Source organism: Dasypus novemcinctus, chromosome 10 (genome assembly GCF_030445035.2).
Source record: "Dasypus novemcinctus isolate mDasNov1 chromosome 10, mDasNov1.1.hap2, whole genome shotgun sequence".
NCBI classification, from domain to species: Eukaryota; Metazoa; Chordata; class Mammalia; order Cingulata; family Dasypodidae; genus Dasypus; species Dasypus novemcinctus.
This window is the reverse complement of record NC_080682.1, coordinates 103385911-103406076: the sequence shown is the minus strand read 5'-3', so window position 1 is coordinate 103406076 and position 20166 is coordinate 103385911. Positions and strand designations below refer to the sequence as shown.

The 20166-nt window shown below is 37.4% G+C and overlaps 1 protein-coding gene across 2 annotated transcripts in view; it reads left to right on the top strand.

Annotated features, from left to right (window-relative positions):
* Positions 1-20166, top strand: part of FCHSD2 (FCH and double SH3 domains 2) — a 359152-nt gene that overhangs the window by 283871 nt on the left and 55115 nt on the right. Inside the window, exon 11 of one of the 2 annotated variants that reach the window (XM_058305914.2) lies at positions 18426-18542. The exons of the other annotated variant lie outside the window; for it this stretch is intronic. Within the exon in view, the coding sequence (XP_058161897.1) occupies positions 18426-18542 (117 nt within the window). The remainder of the gene's footprint in view (positions 1-18425; positions 18543-20166) is intronic. 2 annotated transcript variants of the gene reach the window in all.

Here is a 20166-nt window from a genome sequence, read left to right as displayed (position 1 = left end):
GCCGGCAATATCTTCCTTACTTTTCTTACTTTTAAATAGTCTTTTTAGTGGCAGTAAAAGAAATGTAGGAAATCAGCAATTCTCTCTAGATTATAACCCCTTATAGTACTGCCCTTTTATCAGGCAGCTTTTGCCTAATGATTCAGTGACATTGGCCTATAATTTGACTTCTTTCGAGCCTGGGAAGAATGAGGTAGAATTTTAGAAGATACAGGGAAGGAACAAGAGTTTGTCAATCTTGACTTAAAAGCGTGACTAATTTGAGATGATTTTGTCTTTGTCCATTTTCCTCAGAAAAATCAGAATAATGGTGACTGTTATCTCACTTTTCCAAACCTCTTCTCTCAACCCAAAATCTTTCTTTATTTCTAGACACTGTGCTAAATGTTCTTCCTTTTGTGTCCCTGTTTGCCTTAAAATCTAACTTTATGCTGTTTTCTGTCCTTGTGCAATCTTTATCGGGCAGAGTTTAAAAGCTGCCCAACTGGTGGATATAGAGCTCTCCCCTGTCAGTGCTCTGAGAATGACCATAGCTGAGGTATCTGGGAGTGTGGGCCAGGGGTGGGTGAGGGTGTGGGATGCGTGGGTTTGCATGTTAATAGAGGGTGGGGCCTGGTGTTGGGCTGAAAGTCACAAATACGTAATGCCACTGAATGCACAAGTTGTGGCTTTCCGTTTTCCAGTATAATTAGGGATTTCCTTTCCTGTTTATATTGGAATAATGGAGAAGTTGAGTTCTCTTATTTTACTTTTTCCTTCTCTGAAACACCTAATTTTTCTTCAGCTGAGATACTAAAAGATTCTTAGAGCTAATCTTGCCAACACCTTATTTTATTAAAGGAAAAACTGAAGAGTAGAAAGGAAAAGGGACCTGTCCAGGGTCCTACATTGAATTAACAACATGTTAGTTTCCTGGTTGCAATATTAATGTTCTTTCCTCTAAGCTATTCTGTTTTCTGAGAAGAAATCTTAAGTACTTGGGGAGCAATTTAAAACAGAAGACGATAAATGTCCATGTTTTTATAAAAATCACCCCAGATTGTCAACCATCGAACAAGTCTTTTGAAAAATCACTTTGAGAATGTTTTCAATATCTTGTATATAATTTTTGTTTTGTTGAAAGTTAAGTATTCTTACTGCCCACAAAGAATAAAATCTCAAATAATTATTTTTACTCAGTGTAGATTGGTACTGCTCTTTCATGTGAGAGTGGAGTCATCATTCACTTGCTTTTCTAGTTTCCTCTAGGACAGGGGTTCTTAACCTTTTTTTCCCCCATGGGCCCCTTAGCCTGTCAGGTGAAAACCATGGACCCCTTACCAAGTCCACACTACACTGTGTGTTATTTAATGAATATATCACACCCGCATCAACATGTCCCAAGAATGTTTTTTTAATTTCAATTCAAGCTCACAGACCCCTTGTTAAGAGCCCCTGCTCTAGGAGTTGCTAGTGCCAAGCTGTCACCTCACTCTGCCCGCCAGGCGACGTTTAGGACTCTAGTTAGGACTAGCGTCAAGCTCAACGGGGTCTTCTTTCCCGCTGAGTCCCCCAAGCCGTTGGTTCCCTTGGGTGTGGTTTCGCTGGATAGTAGGTAGGGACAGTGGGAATCTCCTTCATCCATTCATGCGCGTCACTAATTAGATGACGAGGCATTTGGCTACCTTAAGAGAGTCATAGTTACTCCAGCCATTTACCTGCGCTTCATTGAATTTCTTTTCTTTTTTTTTTTTAAAGATTTATTTTTTATTTATTCTCCCCCCCCCCATTGTCTGCTCTCTGTGTCCATTCACTGTGTGTTCTTCTGTGTCTGCTTGTATTCTTGTCAGCAACACCCAGAATCTGTGTCTCTTTGTTGTGTCATCTTGCTGCATCAGCTCTCCATGTGTGTGGCGCTACTCCTGGGCAGGCTGCACTACTTTAGCACAGGGCAGCTCTCCTTGCTGGGCATATTCCTTGCATGTGGGGTTCCCCTACGTGAGGAACACCCCTGCGTGGCAGGGCGCTCCTTGCACACATCAGCACTTTGCATAGGCCAGCTCACCACACAAGTCAGGAGGCCCTGGGTTTGAACCCTGGACCTCCCATATGGTAGGTAGGTGGACTCTCTATCAGTTGAGCCAAATCTGTTTCCCTCATTAAATTTCTGATCATCATTATCTTCAGTTCTTTTCTGGAATTGCAGTTTTTCCCATCCTGTTTTGAAGCAAACTTCATTTCAACAAACACTGGAATTGAAATTGATGGTTTCTAGTAAATTTACAGAGTTGTGCAACCATCATCATAAATAAGTTTTAGAACATTTTCATGACCTCAGTAAGATCCCTCATGTCCATTTACTGTTAATCTCTATTCTCACCCTCTGCCTCAGGCAACCTCTAATTTATTTTCTGTCTCTATAGATTTGCCTCTTCTAGACTTTTGACATAAATTGGATCATACAATATGTGGTCTCTTGTGTCTTGGCTTCTTTCACTTAGCACAATGATTTTGAGGTTCATCCATGTTGTAGCAAGAACCAGTAGTTTTCTTTTTATTGCTAAATAGTATTGCATTGTATGACTATACCAACACTTTGTTTATCCGTTCATTAGTTGATGGACATTTAGGTTGCTTCCTGTTTTTGGCTCTTATAATAATGCTGCTGTAAACATTTGTGTGCAAGTCTTTGTGTGTATATATGTGTTTTCATTTTTCTTGGATAGATACCTAGAGTGGAATTGCTGGATCACAAGGTAAATTTGTGTAACTTTTAAGAAATTGATAAACTGTTTTCCAAAGTGGCTGCACCGTTTTATATTTGCCAGCATTATGTGAAAGTTCTAGTTTCTGCACATCCTCAACAACTTTTGTTACTGTCTCTTTTTTATTATAACCACCTAGTGAATGTGAAATAGTACCCTATTGGGTTTGGGCTTGCATTTCACTAGTTACTTATTAGCTATTCTTACATCTTTTTTGGTAAAATATCTATTCAGATTTTTTGCCTTTTTTATTACGTTGTTTGTCTTCTTGTTATGGTTTAGATCTTGAAGATGAATTGAAGTTTATTCTACAGAGATTGAAAACTAATATGTTCAGAAGTGAAAGCAACAATTTAAAATAATAAAAATAATAGCTGACATTCATTGAACATTTATTCCGTGCTAGGCATTTTTAAAATAATCATGTTACCTATATGAAGTCATTTAATCCTCCTAAGAATACTGTGATGTGTCGGTACTGTTTTTATCCCCATTTTACAGATGAAGAAACTTGTACAAGGTTACTCAGCTAGTAAGTGGAGGAGCCAGAAGAGTCTGAAAGTGGCCTGTGCCTGAAATGACAAGTAGTCTTGGAGTAGATAAGAGATAGGGGTGGTGATGGGGTGGTGAGGGAGAAGCTGAACATCATAAATATGTGTTGTAACCAGATTGTATGTTTGCCATATATGTATATATGGTAGATGGAGAACTATGGAACGTATTCAGGTAGGGCAGTAATATAAAAAGGTCTTTGCAGATGGATTTCCCTGCAGGGCAGTATTGTTCCTTAACTTTATTTTGAATTTTTAATTTGAATTAGGCATTTTGCACTACTTACCGGTTTAACATATTGATAAGTCCTGTTGAAAACATGTAGTATTACCATAGGAATTTTAATTAAGGCTTGGAATTGTCCCACGCCTTTTTTTTTTAACCTTATTTTTTATTTTCTAATCAAAATTTCTTTTCATTTTCTCTGAAGACTTTCTTATTTGGACTCATGATTTGGAATGGTATAACAAAAGGAACTGGCCAGAACAGTTTTACAATTATATCTACTCTATAAAGCCATAGATTTAAATGGGGAATTTTAGTATTAACCCTTAAGGTGGCTAAAAGTGGCAAGTTTTGTCTGGTATAGTAGTAGCTCGTATGGTTAATGTTGAAAGTAATGTCCTTTAATCCTCACATACCATTTCTCAGATGATACCAAAGTCACACATCCTTCCAGTAGAGTTTGCCTTGTTTCTTCCTTAAAAAGATTTGTAATGCAAAATTATTCTTAGGAGGGTATGGAATATTACCCTAAACTTTCCCCTTCCATAGAAAAAAAAAAATTCCAACAAATGGTGGAGAGTTGTACAGCTGTCACATGGTCATACTGGTCTTGGAGATTCACACAGATGTAGTACAGGCTGTGGTGTGATTCCACTTGTGTGTGGTTAATCACATTTAACTTCTCTAATTCTGTTTCCTTATTTGTCAGAGCTCTTCTTGTATATAAAATCCTTCCTCATGTTTAAAAATCTTTGTTGGGTTTGAAAATTTATTGAGACACTTAAGCATTTGACTCAATGCCTGGCACATAGCAGATACAAGAAAGATGTTGACTGCCTTTCCTTTTGTTTATACCCTTCCACAAGGCAAGCACATAAATATGTTTACTTTTTTTACGTTTTGCTGCTAGTAGCTACAGGGAATACCAAAACTTCAAATATAGAAGACATTACAAAGATTATGGAATCTTGCAATATTTTTGCAGTCACGGTCCCAAGCTCTCAACTCCATGACTGGGTTAACCACTTAAAGTCCCTTGGGATTGCTGCTCTCCTGATTTATTGTACAAGGTAGATCTCATCCACCTTTTTTCTTAGCAGTTCACAAACCTACAAGGCAATCCATGTGGAATAACTAGCTAATAGCTAACAATCAGTGTCCGTTTTCACCCCTCTTATCTTAAGTCGATGACTTGTACTTTTCAGCACTTCTGCCCTATACCCCTCTCGGGGGGTCTCCCTTCCGTTACTGGAACTTAGTAACCAGTGCCCTTACTGGCACTTCTGCAAATCCTGTGAAAAAGGACAAGGTCAACCTGGGTTAGGAAATAACAATATGGGAAACATGCACATCCACAAAACCCAGATGAGCATGATCTATATAGGCAGGAAAACTGAAGGAAAGTTTTTTCCCCAAGTTTCCTGGTGGGATGGAACGGCCCTTTCCTCTTTCCTTTCCTTGAACTGCAAATAACAAGATTTTCACAGATAATGTTAGCAAAAGGCTAACATTAAATTTCTGATACATGATCTTTTCCTGTTATTTAAGCCACCATTTCTGGTGTTCCATTCTGTCTTCTACAGATTAACAGTTATATTAAATAAAATGTCCACTTGCTGTAATTTAGGACTTTTTGCACATTGAAGTTTTGCTTAAATACAGCATTTTATGCATCTATTAAAATAAACATTTAGCAAAAATTGCTCTTGTCTTTAAAAGACTACGTAGAATCAATATACCACGCATGGAATTTACCTGAAAGTTTTCATTGTTGTGGGTGGCTCTTTCTGGTAATGAAGATTTTGTACTTTATATGGCACTGGTTCTTTTTTTTTTTTTTGTCAGATTTTATTTCCTTCTCTCCCCTCCACACACACACCACCCCCCCCCCCCCCCCCCGTGTGTTCTGCATTCACTTGCATTATCCAATGGCACTGGGAAACTGCTTCTCTTTTTTGTTGCCTCAGCTCTCCATGTGTGTGGTGCCACTCCTGGGCAGGCTGTGCTTTTATAACATGAGATGGCTCTCCTTGCAGGGCGCACTCCTTGCGCATGGGGCACCCAAACACGGGGGTGCCCCTGCATGGCACGGCGCTCCTTGCATGCAGCAGCACTGCGCGTAGACCAGCTCACCACACGGGTCAGGAGGCCCTTGGGATCGAACCCTGGACCCTCCATATGGTAGACGGATGCTCTGTCAGTTGAGCCATGTCTGCTTCCCAGCATTGGTTCTTAAACATCAAGGCATCATGACAGAGAATCTCTGGGAAACCCTGTTGCTGGGTAAATAGGCACTATCCTTTTAATCATAGGCTGGCCACAGTATTAAAAAATGAAAGGCTTTGATTACAGGCAAATGGGTATCACTTTCCAGAATAAACAGTGCTGACAGTCAGACACAGAGCCTGTTCTGATTTCTTCAGCCTGTCAAAAAGGGCTTGTTTGCTTTTCACGGAAGTCCCGCACCCCGATTAGGGTTACTTTTCTCCTGGCTGGTGCCTTCTTTAACCCTCCACTGGTACTCAGAGTTTTCCCTACACATGGTGATAATGTATTGACAAGCAGGAACCTGAAACTTCACTATTTTGTCTAGTTTGTGAATATAGCTCTCAAAGCAGTCTGTCTAAGAGCTACCAAAATAAAGCATACTCCTCATGAGGCTGTGCTATCCAGCCATACCTCTACATATGATCTAAAGAATATCAGACACAGGGCTATTTTGTGGTTGCTCTTGGTTTTGTTTTTATGTCCTTACTCAGGGGCAGATTTTTCTCTTAGATCTACCTTTGGTATTCTAAACCAAGACAAGAAAGGGTGCTCCATTCTCAGGGTTCTCACCATTTTCTCACCACAACCTTAATGAACTTGTGTATCTTTTTCCCCAGTTGTCCACAGTTGTGCAGAATTTTTCCAGGGCCCAGGCAACACTGATTTTTCTCCAGTTCACTCCCCTGAAGGATGAGGCACATGCAACCAATTATCTAGATAAGTTCCCGTTTTTCTAACTGAAGATGCCACTCTTCAAGCATAGTCAGAAGTCAAAATAAGTTTCATAAAAGGCTTTACTCACCTCCACTCCAAGGTGTATGATGCCTCTGAAATATTTGACTTAGAGGTCCACAGTTTCTTATCAAAAGCCCATAGGGCCAGAAATGTCTCAAAATTCGGAATTTTTCAGATCTTAGATAGGTGATCCATAAAGCACATAGTACATGAGATCCCAAACTAGGGTGTGGGGAAGCACCCGTGAACAAACACAATATTTTTGCAGTAAAACATGTATATTCATACCAAGTAAAATAAATAAAAACCTGTAACTGCTCTTTAGTTCAAGTCAGATTTTCCCACAAATGAGTTTTGGCTCGAAACTTAAAAAAAAAACTTGTAATTTCCAGAGAAGTTTGAATTTCAGAATTGTGTGATTATAAACTTCTACATACATGAGTGCCTGGTATATGGTAACCTACAAAGATCAGATGCTTTATAGTCAGAGGTCCTTTTTGAAGACAGATAATAAACTTTCTCAAATTTATAAACATATGTTAGTAAACTTCATGTACAATAAGATGAAACAACTGTTTTACCCATTACATTTCTGACCTACCCATAAACTGAAAAATACAAGTAGTACAAATCCCTTAAATAAAGGTTGATAAGATTGTTAACTGGAATATGATGTTGGCATGACAACTCTCACAAATTTTTTAAAAATTGGGTTGGAATGCTAGTATTTCACTGTGTTAGTGGTTTTCAATCATCATGCATGGCCATCTCTTTTTTCTCTTTCAGATGGTTATATTTTGGTTAAAGACTTGAAAAATAATGAATTTGTTTCTAGTGTGAGAATCTTGCTCCCTTTGCTCGTCTGGGCACATGCTTAGCTATCTCTCTGAATCTCCTTTGCCCTTGAATTAACCTCAAAATGAATTGAAATTGTGTCTTGAGAGGGTATCTAAGGACAAAATAAGTAAAATATTTTTAAAAATGGAATTTTGACTTCCTTAGTTATTAGAGAACTTCATAAATTTTGAAAAGACTTTTAAAATATTTCATTCCAAAAGGATTAGAAATTTTTAAAAACTTAACTTTGATGGACTCTGAAAGTGGTTTTAGACTCATTAAAACATTTTGACTTCTGTTCTTCTAAAAATAAAATGAAACTAAAAGATACCTTACCTCTAAGTAAAAACCTAACCAGAATTTCATTCAAACAAAATTTATATTTTAGCTTTGTCTTTTTAAATATTGTGACTAACAATGTTACCAATATTCACATTAGCTAAGAACAGTTAGTAATACAGTATGATAAAAAGATGACATAGAATCTGAAAAAGAGACCTCTCTACAAGCCCCAGATCCACCACTTTTTAGCTAATGGATTTAGAAAAGACACAACACCCTCCCTGAGCCTAGATTCTATACTTATGAATTGGAAATAATAGTCCCTATCTGTTAGAATTGTAACAACATAGGGAAAGTAGTTAGCAGAGAGCCTAAATAATCAATAAACGATAGCTATTTTATTTTTCAAAATAGGCACAGCTTTACAATTTTTCTAATTTTATTTATTTAGTTATTAGATTTATTTTTTATTTATTCCTCTCCCCTTCCCACCCCCCCCCCCAGTTGTCTGCTCTCTGTCCATTCGCTATGTGTTCTTCTGTGTCCGCTTGTGTTCTTGTCAGCAGCACTGGGAATCTGTTTCCTTTTGTTGCGTCATCTTGTGTCAGCTGTCTGTGTGTGTGCAGTGCCACTCCTGGGCAGGCTGCACTTTCTTTGCGCTGGGCAGCTCTCCTTACAGGGCACACTCCTTGCGCACGGGGCTCCCCTACGTGGGGGATACCTTGCGGGCATCAGAACTGCCAGTTGGCCAGCTCACCACATGGGTCAGGAGGCCCTGGGTTTGAACCTTGGACCTCCCATGTGGTAGGCAGACACCCTATCCATTGAGCCAAATCCACTTCCCGTTGTTTCTAATTTTTAAAAAGCTTAATAAAGGAAGTTTTCGCCTGAACTCTCACCATTCAAAGGTAATCACTGAAAATATTTTGATCAGTATCCTTCCAAACTTCCCTCTGCAGGTACATACATGTATAGATGTTGCTATACAACTTCATAGAAATAGATTTATATTATACAGACTTGAATTTAAACTATTTTTCTCATTCGGCATCATGTCATGAATATCCAGTACTTGGATTGTCTGTAGTTCCTAACCACCTTAGAAATTTGGCATCCCCTACTTCCTACCAAATAGTTTGTTTTCATATTGTTCATCTCCAACACTTCATAAATTATACTCTAATAAGTTTAAAATTCCAGTTAAGTTAAAATTATGTTTTAAAAACATTTAAATATTTTTACAGATCCTTTCTGCTCTTGGCTTAGTCTATCATGCTGAAAAGAAATTCGTTACTCAAAGCATTTGCTGTAAAGAGCAGAATTTCTGGGTCTCCTATCCAGGGAAACAGTGTGAATCCGAGGTCTCATTGCATCTTCAGATGTCTTGATTTTCAAGGGAGGAATCTGAGTACCCAGAGAAGAGGGACAAGTTAGCCAGGATGGCACAGCTATTGTCTTTAGGGAATGATTGTATGTCAGATTTCAATGATTACTCTTTAAAGAACTAATAAATTTCTTAAGTGTGGGCCCCCTGGGCAGTAGTGCTTCCTGCCTCCCAGCAACATCTATCTGGGAAAAGAGCTAGTGGTTTCATTTTGTTTTTTCCTTCTGTGGGTGGGCGTTTCCTGGTCAGGCTGATCTCTGAGGGCACAGCAGAGACTCTGGCCTTGGTTTCACCTGCATCTGCCAAGACTTAAATACCTCCTGTACTTCTTCACAGTTTGGGTGTCTTCCTTTTCTTCTTGTGTTGTTTGATCTGAGTTCTTTCAGAAGCATAGCTATGGATGAAAGGGTCAATCCAACAAGAAGATTTAACAGTTATAAACATAGACACCTAATAGCAGAATGCCAAAATATATGAAGCAGACACTGAAAAAAAGTGAAGGGAGAAATAGGCAGCACTGCAGTAATAGTTGGAGACTTCAATACGCCACTTTTAACACTGTATAGAACACCCAAATATAAGATCAAAAAGGAAATAGAGAACCTGAACAACACTATAAACAAACGAGAGCTCAAGGACATACATAGAACATTTCACCCAACAACCATGGAATACAAATTCTTTTCAAGTGTACACGGATTCTCTAGGATAGATCACGTGTTAGGGCACAAGATAAGTCCCAACAAATATAAAAATATTGAAATCATAAAATATAACCTGTCTGTCCACAGTAGAATGAAGTGAAAAATCAATACAGAAGAAAACCTGGAAAATTTACAAATATGTGGAAATTAAACTACACACTCTTAAACAACCAACAGGTTTGAAGAAAAATTAGAAAATATTTAGACAAATGAAGACAAAGTCAACGAAAACCAAAATTTATGGAATACAGAGAAGGCAGAGCTCAGAGGGAATTGATAGCTGTGATTGCCTGTATAAAAACTGAAGATCTCAAGAAAATAACCTAACTTTACATCTTAAGGATCTAGAAAAACAAGAGAAAAGTAAGTTAGCAGAAAAAAGGAAATAATTTACATTAGAGCAGAGAGGAAGTGGATGTGACTCAAGCAGTTGGACACTCATCTATCACAAGGGAGGTCCCAGGTTTGGTTCCTGATACCTCCTAAAGAAGATGAGCAGGACAGTGAACTGATGCAATGGGTTAGTGCATCAAGCTGACACAACAAGGTGACGCAACAAGAAGACCCAATGAGGAAACACAGTGCGAGACACAGCAAGCAGGGAGTGGAGGTGGCTCAAGTGATTGGGCACCTCCCTCTCAAAATGGAGGTCCCGGGTTCAGTTCCCAGTGACTCCTAGAAAGAAGATGAGAGACACAGCACACAATGAACAGGCACAGGGAGCAGACAGCGAGCACAAACAACAAGGAAGGAGGGGAGAAATATTAATTAATAAAATAATCTTTTTTTAAAAAAGATTAGAACAGAGATAAATAGAATGTAGAAAAGCAATCAGGAGAGAATAAACAAAACAAAAAGTTGGTTCTTTGAAAAACATCAAGAAAATTGACAAACCTTTAGCTAGACTGATAAAGATAAAAAGAGAAAAGAGTAGCTGAAATTCAAAAGTATAATGGGAAACAGATGTGGCATAAGCAGTAGAGTGTCTGCTTCCCATATAGGAGGTCCCAGGTTCAACCCCTGGCCCCAGTACCTCAAAAGAAAGAGAAAAAAAGTGAAATAGTGATATAACTACAGATATTCTAGAAGAAATGGAAAAATTTCTACAATATTACCTAAATTGACTTAAGAAGAAATGGAGGGAAGCAGACTGTGACTCAACTGATAGAGCGTCTGCTTACCATATGGAGGGTCCAGGGTTCTATACCCAGGGCCTGCTGACTCATGTGGTGAGCTGGCCCACGTTGTGAGCTGGCCCACATGCAGTGCTGCCGTGTACAAAGAGTGCTGTGCCACGCAGGGGCGCCCCCGCATAGAGGTGCCTCATGCGCAAGGAGTGTGCCCTGCAAGGAGAGCCACCCTATGTGAAAAAAGTGCAGCCGGCCCAGGAATGGCGCCACACACATAGAGAACTGACATGGCAAGATGATGCAAAAAAGCGACCAATTTCCCTTATGAATATACGTGCAAGATCCTTAACAAAATACACACCAATTTCCTATAGCATGGTAAGATGATTATATACCATGTCCAAGTGGGATTCATCCCAGTATTGCAAAGGTGGTTCCACGTACAAACATCAATATAATATACTACATAAATACAAGAAAGTAAAGAAAAATCATGATTATCTCAATGGATTCAGAGAAGACCTTCAGCAAAATCCAATACACTTTCTTGATAAAAATGCTCAGAAAAGTAGGATTTGAAGGGAACTTTCATCATGGTAACGGCCAGTTGTGAAAGCCCACATCTAACATCATACCTGATGGTGGAAGACTTAAGGCTTTCTCTCTAAGATCAAGAATGAATCAAGTATGCATGTTCTCAGCACTGCTGTTCAATGTTGTACTAGAAGTTTTTCCAGAGCAATTAGGCAAGAAAAAGAAAGAAAATATATCCAAATCGGAAAGGAAGAAAGTAAATCTATCTCTATTTGTATTAATAGATATCAACTTACATATAGAAAACCAGCATATAGTTCACAAGAAAATTATTTGTGGTAATGTATTCAGCAAAGTGTCAGGGTGCACAGTCAGTAATAATTGTGGGGGGAGCAGATGTGGCTCAAGCAGTTGAGTGCCCACGTCCCACATGGGAGGTCCTGGGTTTGGTTCCCAGCAGCTTCTAAAGAAAGGAAGCAGACAGGGAGCAGGAAAAAAAAAAGCAACAAGCAAAAACAATGAAGCAGGCAGATGAGGGAGCCACTCAGCGGGTGGAATTAATAATTTTGTTCCTGTATACTAGCAATGAACAATCTGAAGAGCAAATTAAGAAAATAGTTTCACTTACAATAGCTTCTAAAAGAATAAAATATCCATGAATAAGTTAAACTAAGATACAAAAGACTTGTATACTGAAAACTACTATTTGAAGACATTAAAGAAGGCCTAAATAAATGGCAAGGCACCCACATTTATGGATTGGTAGAGTTAACATTGTTAATAATGTCAACATTACCCAAAGCAATATACAAATTCAATTCAATCCCAATTAAAATTCTAACAGCCTTTTTTGCAGAAATGTCAAAACTAATCCTGAAATTTATGTGGAATTGCAAGGGACCCTGAACAGCTAAAGCAATCTTGAAAAAGAAGAAGAAAATTGAAAGACTCACAGCTTCCCAGTTTCAAACTATGTTACAAAGTTATAGTAATCAAAACAGTGTGATGCTGACACAAAGATAGATAATCGACCAGTGAAACAGAATTGAAAGACCATAAATAAACCCACACATCTATGGCTAATTGATTTTCTTTTACATTTTAAAAACGATTCATTCAAGTATATCATTTGTACATGAATATGCATAATAAGTATACAGTAAAAGTTGCAAACTTACAGAACAAACGTGCATCACATTATTCAGGGCTCCCATACATCACCCATACACAAATACCTTGCATTGCTGTGAAACATTTGTAGCAAATTATGACGCAGTATCACCAAGTATTACTATTAATATAGTCCGTATCTCACATTTGTGTATTTTTCCCACAACTCATAACTATTATTTTTTTTTGTTCCTAAACCATATACTTTATCTAAAGTGTACAATCACTGGTATTTGGTATAATCACTGAATTGTGTATTCATCACTTCAATCAATATTAGAGCATTTTCGTTACTTGGGGAAAAAAAACCCACTAGCATACCCATTTGTTAGTGATACTAATTACAAATCCTATGATGTACTTTCACCATTTCTATTCATTTCCAAATAATTACAGACAACTTTTGACCAGTTCTGCACAGATTAAATATTAAAAGAATGTGGAATTCTCTAACCACATTCTTTTCTCTGGCAAATTATAGTCTAGCTATTAACTCCATGGGTTTGCTCATTATATTTGCTCCATAATAGTGAAATCATACAGTATTTGTCCTTTTGTGCCCTTCACTTAAAAATAATGCCCTTCATGTTCATTCATGTTGCCATATGCTTCATGACTTCATTTCTTCTTACAGCTGAATAACATTCCATCATGTATATTCCACAGTTTGTTCATCCATCCATCAGTAGATGGACACCTGGGTTGTTTCCATCCTTTGGCAATTGTGAATAATGTTGCTATGAACATCAGTGTGCATGTCTGTTCATGTCACTGCGCTCAGTTCTTCTGGGTATACACCTAGTAATAGTATTGCCAGGTCACATGGTAGATCTATATCTAATTTCCTTAGGAACTGCCAAACAGTCCTCTATAGTGGCTATACTATTCCACATTCCCACCAACAGTAAATAAGCATTCCTATCTCTCCAGGTCCTCTCCAACACTTGTAGTTTCCTATTCTGTTAGTGGCCATTCTAGTAGCTGTAAAAAAGATATCTTCATATAGCTTTGATTTGCAGTCCCCTAATTGCTAGTGATGTTGACCAATTTTGTGTGTGTGTGTTTTGCCATTTGTATTTTTTCTTTAGAAAATATTCAGATCTTTTACCCATTTTTTAATTGTGTCATTTGTCTTTTTATTGTTGTGTTGTAGGATCTCTTTATATAATGTAGCTATAAGACCCTTGTCAGATGTATGTGATTTCCAAATATTTTCTAACATTGAACAGGCTGCCTTTTTACCCTCCTCACAAAGTCCTTTGAGGTGCAGAAGTATTTAATTTTGAGGAGGTTCCACTTATCTAGTCTTTATTTTGTTGCTTGTGCGTTGGGTATAAGGTTTAAGAGACCCCCACCTACTAAAAGATCTTGTAGATGTTTCCGTACATTATCTTCTATGAGTTTTATGTCCTGGCTTGTGTGTTTAGGTCTTTGATCCATTTTGAGTTGATTCTTGTGAAGGAAGTGAGATAGGGGTCCTCTTTCATTCTTTTGATTATGGATATGCAGTTCTTCCAGCACCATTTGTTGAAGAGACTGTTCCATCCCAGCAAAGTGGACTTTGTAGTCTAATCAAAAATCAGTTGACCGTAGAGATGAGGGTCTATTTCTGAACTCTCGTTTGGATTCCATTGATCAGTGTGTCTGTCTTTATGCCAATACCATGCTGTTTTAACCACTGTAGCTTGATAATACACTTCAAGGTTAGGAGGTATGAGTCCTCCAACCTTGCTCCTCTTTTTTAGGATGATTTTGGCTGTTCAGGACCCCTTTCCTTCCAAATAAATTTGGTAATTCTCTATTTCTGTAAAGTAGGCTGTTGGAATTTTTATTGGTATTGCCTTGAATCTGTAAATCAGTTGGGGTAGAATTGATATCCTCGTGATGTTTTATCTTCCAGTTCATGAACATGGAATGTCTTCTATTTGTTTAGGCCTTCTTTGAGTTCTTTTAGCAGTCTTCTGTAGTTTTTAAAGTACAGATCTTTTACATTCTTAGTTAAATGAATTCCTAGATATTTGAGTCTTTTTGATGCTATTATAAATGGAAGTTTTTCCTCCTTAGCTTGCTCATTACTAGTGTATAGAAACACCACTGATTTTTGCATGTTGATCTTGTATCCTGCCATTTTTCTAACGTCATTTATTAGCTCTAATAGCTTTGTTGCAGATATTTCTGGTTTTTCTAAATATAAGATCATGTCATCTGCAAATAGAGTTTTACTTCTCTTTCAATTTTTATTTATTTTTCTTGCCTAATTACTCTAGCTAGAACTTCTAGCACAATGTTGAATAACAGTGGTGACAGTGGGCTTCCTTGTCTTATTCCTGATCTTAGAGGAAAAGCTTTCAACTTCTCCCATTGAGTATGATGTTGGCTGTGGGATTTTCATATAAACCTTTAATTACGTTGAGGAGCTTTCCTTCTATACCTATGTATTTCAAAGTCTTTTCATCAAGAAAGAGTGCTTGCTGCATTTTGTCAAATGCCTTTTCTGCCTCATTTGAGATGATCATGTGGGTTTTTTCCTTCGATTTCTCAGTGTAAATAGACAGAAAGTGAAAGCTTAGAGAAAGATATTTCATGCAAACAGTAACCAAAATAGAACAGGGGTAGCTATAGTGGTGTCAGACAAAGCAGACTTTAAATACAAAGAAGTGATAAGAGATGCAGGCGGCCATTATATATTAGTAAAAGGGACAATCCACCAGAAGACGGAACAGTCTTAAATTTCTACGCACATACCCAGGGAGCTCCAAAACACATTGACGACGTAAAGTCTGGCAGAGCTGAAAGGAGAAATAAACGTCTCCACAGTAATAGTTAGAGACTTCAACACACCACTCACATCATTAGATAGAACAACTATACAGAAGATCAACAGGGAAACAGAGAACTTAAACATATTATAAACTAGCTGGACCTGACAGATACAAAAAACATTGCACCTCACATCAGTAGGTTATATACTTTTCTCAAGTGCTTAAGGATCTTTCTCAGGATAGACCACATGTTGGGCCACAGCATAGCTCTAAATAAGTTTAATAAAATTAAAATTATACAGAACACCTTCTCTGATCATAATGGAATGAAGCTCAAAATCAGTAATAGGTGGGAAAGGGGAAAATTTGCTAAACAACACAATCCTAAAGAATCTGGGTCGAAGAATAAATTGCAAGAGAAATTAGTAGGTATCTCAAGCTGAATGAAAATGAGAGGGTGGGGGTGGTGGGGTTGAATGGGACCTCATATATATATATATATTTTCAATGTAATATTATTACAAAGTCAATTAAAAAAAAAGAAAATGAGAACACAATTTATCAAAACTTATAGGAGACAGTGAAGGCAGTGCTGAGGGAAATTTATAGCCCTAAATGCTTTATTAAAAAAGAAGGAGGAGCTAAACTCAAAGATCTAATTGAACAACTAGAAAAACGAGAAAAAGAACAGCAAACCAATTCCAAAGCAAACAGAAAGAAAGAAATAAAGATTAGAACAGAAATAAATGAAATTGAAGGAAAAAAAAACCCACAGAAAACAATAGGCAGAATTGGGGTAGCTCAGTAGTTGGGAATTTGCTTCCCATTTACCAGGCCCAGGGTTCAGTCCCTGGTGCCTCAAAGATAAGATAAAATAAACAAAGCAAAAAGCTGGTTCTTTGAGAAAATCAATAAATATCAACAAACCCTTAGTAAGACTAACAAATTTTTTTACAAAGATATAAATAAATAAACCTAGCCAATTGATTTTTAACAGTGGTACTAAGTATATGCGGTGGGGAAAGAATAGTCTCTCCCACAAACTGTTGGAGAATCCATATATAAAACAATGAAGTTAGCCCATACCGTGTGCAAAAATAAACTCAATATGGATCAAGGCAGAGTGTTTTAAAAATTTATTTTAATTTTAAAAAACTCGGAACCACAAAAATGCAATTGTTAAATAAATAATACACAATATAGTCATTTTTAGGTTGACTCACATTCCTCTCAGTTGGCAGTAAGATCTCTGATATTTCTGTTTATTCTTGAACTTTTGGTCCAGTATGTAGGCTCTTGATTCAATAATTTAATTTATGTATATTTTATTTTTAAAGAATTGCCTTAATAAATTCTTGAAATTCTCAAGGAAAAAAATTAATCTGGGAATTATCCAGGTTTTTTAATAATGATAATGAGAAAAAAATTTCTTTGAAATGATTTTCAATTGGATTTTTTTACATTAACAATTACCATTTATTAGATATTTAATATATGTTGATACTATACCAGAATGTTTAAAATACAGCCTCATTTTATTCTAACAACCCCTGTGAAATCAGGGGACATTTTTGCTAACATTCAGATGTAGCTCAGATTTAGATTAATTAGCATGCCCAAGATCATACATCTAGTAAATGTCATAGAAAGGATTCAGAGCTAGGTCTGTCTTATGCCAAAACCTATTCCCGGCCTGTTTAGAGTATATCTCTCAACCTGTATACATCAGTTTCTTCTAGCTAACTTAGAATACTAAATGTATTTGCATATCTGTTTCCATGGTTTATCATTTTAGAGTCCCTGACTTTCGAGGATAGATATAAATTTGAATGCCCAGGTACATTTGCAAAGCCAAATATAATAATAAAGTTCATTCCAATATTCTTGATATACAAGTAATGAATCAGAATATAAAATGGTTAATAAATGTAAAGTTGGTTAGATTCAGATTTTTATTCTTGCTCTATTTCAGTTGATTTATATTTTTATAATCTAGCTTTAACTGAATGAGCTACAGGTCACATAGAGGGTTTTCAACCTTGATTTATCACAACCTCCCCCCACCAACAAACACTTAACTTTTTTAATCCAGTGTACCAAATTTTAATACTGTCAATTTTCAGCAACATGACCTTGCAAAAGTCATTTTCTAAGATTCTTGCCACTCTAACTAAAACTTTGCTTCTTTATCTATTAAAATCCTCTTTTGAGACTTCATATAAAGAAATTATTTTCTTTCCTAATTATTTAACAAAGATGTTTTTATGGCTCCTTAAGAGTTTAGAGAGAGTTAAAATAATTTAACAGTTAAGAGATCAGGAATGAGATTTGTGTAATCAAGACTGTGGTACTTAGTAGCTAAATTACTTGACCTTTATGAATCTTCGTTTTCTTATCTATAAAATGGCCCTGGTACTCACCTCAGTGTAATAGTTCCTTGCACAATAAGGGTAAATTATTACTAGTATTCATACAGATTTTGCAGTTTGTTCTTAGTGAAACAGAATCAGCATTTTAGAGCTAGAAGAAACCCTCAGTGATCATTCAATTCTTTCATGTGACATTATTAAAGCCCTAAGAGAAGGCAAAAGCTTATTTAAGATTACGTAGTAAATTGGTGATGGACTGATAACTAAATTAAACCCAGTATCTTGGAGCTTTTGTTGTTACTACTATTGAATCATTTTATTCTGTTCTTTTCATTTCAATTCGGGGATTCTGTCTTTCATCACATCAAAACTATTGAGTTCTTTCCATTTTTATCCATGCAGTTCTCTTAGTAGGTTGGATGAATGCTTTTTTCCTTTGCTTACCTTACCTAGCTTCCTTCATACCCAAAAAGGATTAATTCATGATTTTAGATGTGAAGCTTTCATGTTCAGCAATGTAAGATGAAAACCTGTGGTCATTTATGGGTTCTCACTGTCCTCTTACTCTCCTCCTAACTTGCTGTGTCAATGGGCGTTGCTTCCTACAGTATTGGTGCATGCCTCATGTTTTGAGTGCTCATCGAGTGAAGAGCCTCTGGTGCAACTACAAAGTGGTAGTGATTACAGTAGGAGTCCATATTTTTCTTTCTATTCTCTCTTGTGTTGTAGAGCCGACAATTAGAATCAGAAACTGGGACCACTGAGGAGCACAGTCTAAACAAGGAGGCTCGGAAGTGGGCCACACGGGTGGCACGTGAACACAAAAACATTGTTCACCAACAACGGGTAAGTATGATAGAAAGCCCTAGGCCATTTCAGCTTAAGCCAAAGGCTAACCGGTTTAAGAAGTTGAGTTCTGATGTGCAAAGTAGCCTCTGTATGTTTTTCTGTAATTTCTCAGCACTTGGAAAGTATGCTCTCAGCTAGCTATGTAGCTTGGAAATTCTGTGAGCCCTCTAGCAGCAATGTATTAATTCATCTCTTTGTTCTAGAATCACCCAAGAAAGGCTAGTGTTAGTATGTTATGGTATTTTGTACAGTAGATGAGACATGCAATATGTTTACTTGATACAGGCTTTTCTCCCCTAAGACAAAGTTTTTGAAGACACAGTTGTAGACTCCATGAAAATATATCTTCAAGACTAAATTTCATGCTCAAAGAAATTATTTTAGGTGTAGTTATTTTACTGTTTTGGCATTTATCAATTCCTGTATCCCTATCCTTTTCTTTCTTTGAAAGCATGACTCACCCTCATCCTGGTTTTCCTTCTCCCTTTCTGATCTTTCCCACATTCTTCTACATGTTCCTTTTTCTAAATATTACAATTAAATATTTAAGTTCCTCATGTTTCTATACTAGGTTATCTCCTTTTTTTATTCTTTATTCTCACTATATGCAGTCTCAGCCACCTCATGGTTTCATTTACCAACAAACCAAAAATTAATTATCTCCGACTTTGGGTGGGAGTCCCAGGAGTGAGCCAAAGAGAAACTACTATCAGCCATAGTCCACCCTGTGGCCGTAATGGCTCACAGAATTCTCACTTGCTAAATATATTTGCCTAGTCGCCCAAATCTCCCAAAGTCTCGAGTCAGCCTCCAGCTTGAGAACGAGGGCATCTAATTCAGTCTCAAGCACAGTTGGGGCTTCTAGCATGCAGGCTTGAATACAGTTTATCTCAGAGAGCTTTTGAACTAGAGAGACAGGTTACCTCTTCATCCACATATCCAACAAGAAGCAGTGAAATAGCCACAGAACAACCTCTGCTGGCCCTCTTGTTACGAATGGGAAAAATGGAAGGTGTACAACTCCATAGGTCCCCAGAAGTTCTGAAATCCATCTAGGCTCCTGTTGCCAGTGCCTCGCTTAGAATTCATCCACGGCCTTAGCTCTGACCTGTCGGTCATCCTTCTGTTTCTACAAAATGTAGCCCATATTTATAGCTGAGTAGTTTCGTTTTCTTAGCCTGCTTCTTGCCCATCAAAGTTTGGGAGTCCACCACCTCACTTTGTAGTGTTTCTGTCCCTTTAGCTGGCAGTATTTCTACCTATATAATTCTTTTAAAACTTTGCAGGTTTCCTATGAAACTTATGGGGGTCAATCCATTTTACAAAGGCCACACCCACAAATCTCATCTTAATAAGCCCTTCTCTACCTTTGGCTCCTGGTAAGTCCGCTACGAAACAATGTCCTTAAGAGTCTTAGAAGCCCTGTCTGTGACTTGATGGAGAGTATGTGCAAGGCATGTCCTTAACATCCTTAGAGGACCTTTTATCTGTTTGAAAGGGTCATGAGATACCACCTTAAATCTTTCTGAGGTCTTATCAAAGGATTTTACAGTCATACTTTCAGCTTCATTTTTAAAAGTCATAATGATAGGGCATTAGATTTAATATTTACCTGGGAATA